Source organism: Symphalangus syndactylus, chromosome 6 (assembly GCF_028878055.3).
Source record: "Symphalangus syndactylus isolate Jambi chromosome 6, NHGRI_mSymSyn1-v2.1_pri, whole genome shotgun sequence".
In the NCBI taxonomy this organism is placed as follows: domain Eukaryota; kingdom Metazoa; phylum Chordata; class Mammalia; order Primates; family Hylobatidae; genus Symphalangus; species Symphalangus syndactylus.
In genome coordinates this window covers 39,111,116-39,119,538 of record NC_072428.2, presented here as the reverse complement: position 1 = coordinate 39,119,538, position 8,423 = coordinate 39,111,116, and the positions used below count along the sequence as shown (strand labels likewise).

At 45.5% G+C, this 8,423-nt stretch overlaps 1 protein-coding gene and 1 non-coding gene across 2 annotated transcripts; both read right to left on the bottom strand.

The window, feature by feature from the left end:
- Positions 1-3,493: 3,493 nt before the first annotated feature.
- On the bottom strand, positions 3,494-8,016 carry RPS13 (ribosomal protein S13). The gene is made up of 6 exons (XM_055282267.2): positions 6,649-8,016; positions 6,459-6,507; positions 6,199-6,277; positions 4,517-4,686; positions 4,157-4,257; positions 3,494-3,571 (listed from the first exon to the last, which is right to left on the bottom strand). Exons 1-6 carry the CDS (start codon positions 6,669-6,671, stop codon positions 3,538-3,540), a joined length of 456 nt encoding a protein of 151 aa, XP_055138242.1. The 5' UTR covers positions 6,672-8,016; the 3' UTR covers positions 3,494-3,537.
- LOC129485637 (small nucleolar RNA SNORD14) lies at positions 3,753-3,843 on the bottom strand. The gene has a single exon (XR_008658753.1). It is a non-coding gene; the product is annotated as a small nucleolar RNA SNORD14 (small nucleolar RNA).
- Positions 8,017-8,423: the final 407 nt, after the last annotated feature.

Sequence of the window (8,423 nt, the reverse complement as noted above, 5' to 3'; positions counted from 1 at the left end):
TGTTTGAATATACTGAGATTAAACTATGGCTCAAAGTTTGGAGATGAGATAGAAACAGGAACACAGAACTCTAAGCAGATGGAAAAACAAGGTAATTACTAACATTTTTTGTAGATATATTTACAGAATTGTAAATATGGAATCACATCAACACTGTATATAAAAGTCTTAGCAATGTAAATATAGAATATTGATTGAACCATAAACGATTACAGAATTATGAGGATGCCAGGAAAGGGGCATAAAAATGTTATTTGGAGCAATTCTCCTAGATACCCCAAAAATTGAAAACAGGTACTCAAACAAGTACATGTACACAAATATTCAGAGCAGCACGATTTGAAACAGCCAAAAGGTGGAAACAATCCAAATATCCATCAACTAATAAATGCATAAACAAACTGTGGTACACAGAGGGAAATACTATTCAGCCACAAAAAGGAATGAAGTACTGACACATGCTATGTTAGTGAACCTCAAAAACATCATGCTAAGTGAAAGACTGCCAGACACAAAAGGTCAGATACTGTATGAATCCACTTATATGAAATATCCAGAAAAAGCAAATCCATAAAAACGGAAAGCGGATTGGTGGCTGCTAGGGGTTGGTGGGGGGAGTAAAAAATGGGGATAACTGCTTAATGAGTATGAGCTTTTTGTTTTTTGAGACAGAGGTCTATGTTGCCCAGGCTGCTCTCAAACTCCTGGGCTCAAGCGTTCTTCCCATCTCAGCCTCCCAAAATGCTGGGACTAAGTCAAGAGGAGTGTGAGGTTTTGCTTCAAGGTGATGAAAAATGTTTTGGAACTACATAAAGGTGGTGGTTATACAATATTATGAATAAACAAATGCCACTGAATTGTTCACTTTAAAATGGGGAATTTTAAAATGTGAATTTCACCTCAATTTTTTTAAAAAAGAATGTTACTTAGAAACAAGAAGGTGGGCCAGGCGCGGTGGCTCACGCCTGTTATCCCAACATTTTGCGAGGCCGAGGTGGGCAGATCATGAAGTCAAGAGTTCAAGACCAGCCTGACCAACATGGTGAAACCCCATCTCTACTAAAAATACAAGAATTAGCTGGGCATGGTGGCATGCGCCTGTAATCCCAGCTACTCGGGAGGCTGAGGCAAGAGAATTGCTTGAACCCGGGAGGCGGAGGTTGCAGTGAGCCGAGATCGTGCCACTGCACTCCAGCCTGGGCAACAGAGCAAGACTCTGTCTCCAAAAAAAAAAATAAGAAGGAGGCATATTATATACCAGAAAAACAGCTATGTATTTAAAGTGGTTGCCCTCATCTTCAGGAAGGTGGGGCTGCAAAAAGGAAAAGATTGTTTTTAGTTATGTCTTATCAAATGATTCAACAGGCTGGGCGCAGTGGTTCACACCTGTAATCCCAGCAATTTGGGAGCCCAAGGTGGGCGGATCTCTTGAGGCCAGCAGTTTGAGACCAGCCTGGCCAACATGGCAAAATCCTATTTCTACTAAAAATATGAAAATTAGCCAATCATGGTAGCAGGCACCTGTAACCCCAGCTACTCAGGAGGCTGAGGCACAAAAATTGCTTGAACCTAGGAGGTGGACGTTGCAGTGACCCAAGATCATACCACCGCACTCCAGCCTGGGTGAGAGTGAGACTGAAAAGATAAATAAAACCACATACATGTGTAAGTTTAATAGTAGTAAGATGGGCTGGGCACAGTGGCTCACATGAGGTCAGGAGTTCAAAACCAGCCTGACCAACATGATGAAACCCCGTTTCTACTAAAAAAAAAAAAAATACAAAATTAGCCAGGCATGGTAGCTCATGCTTGTTAATCCCAGCTACTTGGGAGGCTGAGGCAGTAGAATCACCTGAACGCGGGATGAAGAGGTTGGTTGCAGTTGAGCCAAGATTGCGCCATTGGACTCCAGCCTGGGCAACAAGAGTGAAACTCCGTCTCAAAAAAAAAAAAAAAAAAAATAGGCTGGGCTCAGTGGTTCACACCTGTAATCCCAGCACTTTGGGAGGCCAGGGTGGGCAGATCACGAAGTCAGGAGATCGAGACCATCCTGGCTAACACGGTGAAACCCCGTCTCTACTAAAAATACAAAAAATTAGCTGGGCATGATGGCAGGTGCCTGTAGTCCCAGCTACACGGGAGGCTGAGGCAGGAGAATGGCGTTAACCCGGCAGGTGGAGCTTGCAGTGAGCTGAGATCACGCCACTGCACTCCAGCCCGGGCAACAGAGCGATACTGTAAGATGGACACCTACCACTTGAAAAGATGATTTTTCAAGGAAGAAAACAGTTGTTGAAGGAAACCTACAAATTCTAGGTGCTCACATGGATAGATTAGGACAAATAATGTGCATATGCTGTTTCCAAATGGGTCAAAGATGTTAGAAAAAAAAAAAGCATATGGAAGCTTTTTTTTTTTTTTTTTTTTTTTTTGAGACAGTCTCACTGTCACCCAGGCTGGAGTGCAGTGATGTGATCTCAGCTCATTGCAACTTCCACCTCCTGGGTTACAGGTGCCTGCCACCATGCCCAGCTTATTTTTGTATTTTTAGTAAATGACAGGGTTTCACCATGCTGGCCAGGCTAGTCTTGAACTTCTGACCTCAGGTGATCCACCCACCTTGGCCTCCCAAAGTGTGGGGATTACAGGCGTGAGCCAATACGTGCAGCCATTTCTGAATTCTGAAGGATCATGGCTCTGTAAACAAACACCAGCCAGACATGCAGCTTAACCATTTGTAAGTCTTATAACCTTGAACCACTCCCTAGGGTTGTCTGAGATTTTACTCATTCAAGCAGCAATACCCATGTACCCCATTAGGTTAAGAATTAAATTAAAACACAATACCAAAACAAGTAAATCTTTCTTTAACCCATCCAAAAATTTTCAAAGGCCAGGAACCCAAGCCCATTTCAGATATTCTTCCTAAACCCCCAATGCTCCAGACAAAATGTGCCTGTTTACTGTCCCCTAGATTCCTTCTTCATCTTTAACCCTCACCCCAAGATCCAATGTCTGTCCATATCAGATTCCCCTCCCTCCAGTGACACTTTTATGTATTAGGTTAGTGCAAAAGTAAATGTGGTTTTTGCATTAAAGTAATGGCAAAAACCACAATTACTTTTGCACCAACCTAATATTACTATTTCTGATGCTACAAGTGGTTAACATCTGCCAGGGATCTATCTCAGTCTTTAACATTAAATGTATCAAAAATACTTAGAAACATTTTTGCCATGACACCAAAACAAACACAAAGGCATTATTTCCTAGTGTCTTCCAGTTCTCCATGTTTAAAGCAACCAACTATGAGGTTATAAGCTGCTCAACTGGTTTAAGGGGCCAATCAAGGGATGTGATGGACACTTATCTTTCTGCTCCCTGGAATCCTAACATCAATCTCCTAAAACACTTCCCCAGCAAACAAGATCAACACGTATGAACCACTGACACATATACATTTTTCTTCTAGGAAAATAAATATGAAACATGCTTTTAGTTAAACAATCATTTTATTGCTTGAGTACACAGACAAATTTATGCAACCAGGGCAGAGGCTGTAGATGATTCACTGAAAAAGAAAAAAGGGGAAAGAAAAAATCAGGATTAATACCGGTCCCTCCACGTTCATTAACAGAATCTCCCCACTAATGGTGCTATTGTCAGTTAATAAATCCAAACTATATAAAGTGCACCAAACTACTAAATACCTGAACCAACTCATTGTGTTCAAGCACAATGAATGAAGATGTTCACTCAGACATCCAAGGAAGAACTGGCCAACATAAGGAAAAACGTTTCTGGTGGAAACTGCGAATGTCTGGCAATCAATCATCATAGTGAGCACTTCATACAAAAGTTAATTCAAACTCCTGGGAGTAGAGGTATGAAAGGAAAATCTACCTACTATCTAAAAGAGAGTCAAAGGGTTTATTCATGCTCTGAATCTGGCATCTGCAACTACGGCCCTCTGCTTGTCTTTATTAAAGCAGCCACACCCATTCGATTATGTATTGCCTGTGGCTGCTTTCCCATTACCAGGCCAGAGCTCAGAGCAGTTAACCAAATAGCCCCGAGGGGTGAACATATTTACTACTAAGACTTTTACTACTGGCTGACTCCTATTCTTGGTAACAACAAAAGAGTTGATACTTACTATTTCCAATTGGGAGGGAGGACTCGCTTGGTCTTATAATATCGAGCCAAACGGTGAATCCGGCTCTCTATCAGAATCAGACGGAATTTAGCATCCTTATCCTAAAAATAAAATTTGGTGCAATTCAAGAAAACCACCCAAAATGACTGAACATTATCAAACATTAATAAGAGAAGGTAGAGCTACCATGCACTTTCTCTAATGAAAATCTCTTTGGGTAGAATTTGAACTTCAAAGCAGCAGTACACTAGTTTGTGTACTAAGCCACCTTGGATAATTCAAACCAGATGCATTACATTTTACCGAAAAAATTTAGTACAAGCAGTCCTATTTAGCACCAGGTTTTATTTATTAGCTTACCTTTCTGTTCCTCTCAAGATGCTTTCGAACAGCAACTGCTTTCTTAATTAAATGGTAGAGATCTTCAGGAAGATCAGGAGCAAGTCCCTTAGACTTAAGAATTCTTAAAATTTTATTGCCTGTCACAAAACGTACTTGTGCAACACCATGTGAATCTCTCAGGATTACACCTGAAAAGGGAATCACGCTTTAACTTTCAACACGAAACAAACTGAAGAATGTGATGATGTCGAGGCTCAGAAATCAGGGCATAGTTTCCTATCTGTAAGATGGGGGTATACTTTTATACGTCACAGAAACCAACATGAGAATGCACATAAAGCTCATTCAGACATCCAAGGAAGGTTTACCCAACACTAAGGAAAACCTTTCTGGTGGAAACTGCGAATGTTGGAAAACCATCATGACAGTGAGCTTGCTGGAATACAGATGACCAAAGGAATTAATGAGATTCCACAGCTAACATTTATTGAGAACTCTGGTCAGACATTCTTCTAAAAACTTTACACGTTATTTCTTTTAAACCTCTAATGAGTTCTGACTTCTTACAATCTATGACATATTTTCTTTTGATGTGTCATACCTCCAATTAGACTACAAGCTCCAGGAGGAGTACAGGTATTTTGCACCCCCCTCCCCCTTTTAAGAGGTGGGATCAGGTGCTGGGGCTCACGCCTGTAATCCCAGCACTTTGGGAGGCCGAGGCAGTGGATCATCTGAGGTCAGGAGTCTGAGACGAGCCTGGCCAACATGGTGAAACCTGGTCTTTACTAAAAATACAAAAATTAGCCGGGCGTGGTGTGCGTCCTGCAGTCTCAGCTACTCCGGAGGCGGAGGTTGCAATGAGCTGAGATCGTACCACTGCACTCCAACCTGGGCGACAAAGTGAGAATCGGTCTCAAACAAAAACAAAAACACACAAATTAGCTGGGCCTGCTGGTGGGCGCCTGTAATCCCACCTATTCGGGAGGCTGAGGCAGAATCGTTTGAATCCAGGAGGTGGAGGTTGCAGTTAGCTGAGATCGCGCCACTGCACTCAAGGCTGGGCGACAAGAGCGAGACTGTCTCAAAAAAAAAAAAAAAAAAAAGGTGGGGTCTGTCACCCAGGAGTGCAGTGGCTTCATCATAGCTCACTGCAGCCTGGGACTTCTGGGCTCAGGTGATCCTCCCACCTCTGCATCCCGAGTTATCTATCTGGGACTACAGGCACATTGCGGCTGGCTTTTTTGGGCGGGGGAGTAGAAGGCTAGTAGATTCTCAGGCCCCAGAACCATGTTCAGCACATAGAAGGCAAACATTTGCTGAATGAAGCCACTTGCACGAAGTCACACACAGCTGAGATTCAAACCACACCTAAGTGTGAGGAACTGTGTCAGGCACTCTGCTTAGCCAATTCCAACTCCTTCACTTGATAGCTGTGTGATTTGGGGCTTGATAGTATCCAGCTCACTGTACCTCTGTTTCCTCAACTGTAAACTGGGGGGAAAGCCACGAAGATTTATTTCAAAGTATTGTGGTCAGAATTAAACGAAATCAATACATGTGAAGTGCTTACAATGATGCCTCTAGCACGGTGCCGAGACCATAGTTTTGGCGATTTTTAAAATAACTTTACCATCTACTAGATCCTACAAGTCACTCGAGGACAGGCGAAAGAGGCTATATTAGACACAAACACTCACCGATCTGTGAAGGAGTCAGGCCCTTCTTGGCCAGTTTGTAAATCTGCTCTTTCACGTCGTCAGATGTCAACTTCAACCACTGTTACGGAATAGAAACCAACCTTAGAATAAGAACCCAGGAATGGCGCCGAAGAACAGCGGCCTCTCCTTCCGCAAAACCGCGCTCCTCATACACGCAAGTTCCTCACCCTGGCGTCGCTTCACCCGAGACAAATGCCACCCCCTCCCCGGATTCTCCCCGGTCCCAGCGCGCTACTTACAGTGGGGACGCTGCGTCGATAGGGTAAAGCCGACTGGGACAGGCCCTTCCTGGGGAGAGAAGCAGTCTCGAGGTGAGGTGGCGGCTCGTGCCAGAGCAGCCCAGAACATCATCCCCTCGGCCCGCTGCCCACAGTCCCTCTCTTCCTCCCACCCCCCGCCCAGCAATCCGGCTTGATGCCCCGAGCTCACCCGGGAGCATGCATGCGACCCATGATGGCGGCGATCAGGCAACGAAAGGAGAGCGAGAGTGGAAACGCCGCAGGAAGCCACCCAACACGCAGGAAGTGACCTCACACGTCCCCGCTTCCTCGCACGCAGAAGGCGGAGCTACGCTGCGCAGCCACCGGTGTCTGTGTGACTACATCTCCCGAAATGCATTTCAGCGTCGCAAGAGATTCGTCAATCAGCGGGGCCTCATCCCGGCATGCATCAGTCTTTAGTCAGCCTTGTGGCCAGAGCGGGAATTTGAGGCTGACGCCAGCTTGCGTCGAAATTCCCTACTGCGGACGCCGAGATCATAAAGATTCGAATGCTGCGCTGGGGGTGGGTATGGAGCAGGTAGGGCTGGAAGAAGCAGATATACACAGGTGTTTGCTCATTCACCAGTGCCTGGCTTTGTCCTGGCACTAGATCCCTCAGAGCCGGCCCTGCGCCTAATAAATTAACAGATACAATAGCATGTGATGAGGACCACACGGGAAGCCATGGTAGCGGCTACCGCCCAGCCAGTGCTTCCATTTCTCATTTCTAAATCCTACCCTTATCTGTCAGGGGAGAGTCACTGACGGTGAAGAACCGGTCTAAGGAGTTGAGCCAGATCCCTGCGGATGCTTGCTGCCCTCTGCACTCGAATTCCCCTGCGCAGAGCTCTGGGGCGCAGGGCTTGCCGGTGAGAAGGATTGGGCAGAGGCTTACGGAGCCGTGTTCCCAAGTGAGAGAGTTGACGGGCAGGGAAGAGCCTTGGGAGCAAGATTGCAAAGGCCAAGAGGATGAGGGATAAAATGAGGCATTTGAATTTCCTGGGAAAAGGGAACCGTCAAGGAAGAAGCTTTTTTTTTTTTTTTTTTTGAGACAGAGTTTCGCTCTTGATTCCCAGGCTGGAGTGCAATGGCGCCATCTCGGCTCGCCGCAACCTCCGCCTCCCGGGTTCAAGCTATTCTCCTGCCTCAGTCTCCTTAGTAGCTGGGATCACAGGCATGCGCCACCACGCCCAGCTAATTTTGTATTTCTAGTAGAGACGGGTTTTTCCATGTTGGTCAGGCTGGTCTCGAACTCCCGACCTCAGGTGATCCGCCCGCCTCGGCCTCCCAAAGTGCTGGGATTACAGGCGTGAGCCACCGCGCCTGGCCGGAAGAAGCTCCTTTAAGACAGACCTAAGCTGGGCAACATGGCGAAACCCCCTCTCTATAAATACAAAGAATTAGCCGGGCGTGCTCGCTCGTGCCTGTGGTTCCAGCTACCAAGGAGGCTGAGGTGGAGAATCTCTGGAGCCGGGAAGGAGATTGCGGTGAGCCGAGATAGCACCACTGCGCGCCAGCCTGGGTAACAGAGCAAGACTGTCTTAAAAAAAAAAAAAAAAAAAAAAAAAGAAGGAAAGAAAGAAAAAGACTGACTCATTGCTGGTACACAACAATGCGTTGAAAGAATGGGCAAATGAAGCAGCTTTTTAAAATTTTAAAAAGTAAGCATAGCTCTAGGAAGGAGGGAGGTCAGTGAAATCAAACTCATGTCGACAAGCTTAAAGTAACTGGCGAGACGCTGGGAAACTAGATACTGAAACATCCGCTCTTATCTTTTAACCTGTCACTATTTGAAATAAAGTTAACAGGGATAGCCGGGCGCGGTGGCTCACGCCTGTAATCCCAGCACTTTGGGAGGCTGAGGCGGGCGGATCACGAGGTCAGGAGATCGAGACCATCCTGGCTAACATGGTGAAAACCCGTCTCTACTAAAAATAGAAAAAA

Excerpts from the sequence above, each read along its gene's own strand:
- RPS13 (XM_055282267.2), bottom strand. The coding sequence starts at position 6,671 with ATGGGTCGCATGCATGCTCCCGG. Across the intron at positions 4,687-6,198 it reads CCTGACTCCTTCACAGATCG|GTGTAATCCTGAGAGATTCA; the intron begins GTGAGTGTTTGT and ends TTCCCTTTTCAG. Across the intron at positions 4,258-4,516 it reads ATCTTGAGAGGAACAGAAAG|GATAAGGATGCTAAATTCCG; the intron begins GTAAGCTAATAA and ends TTTTATTTTTAG.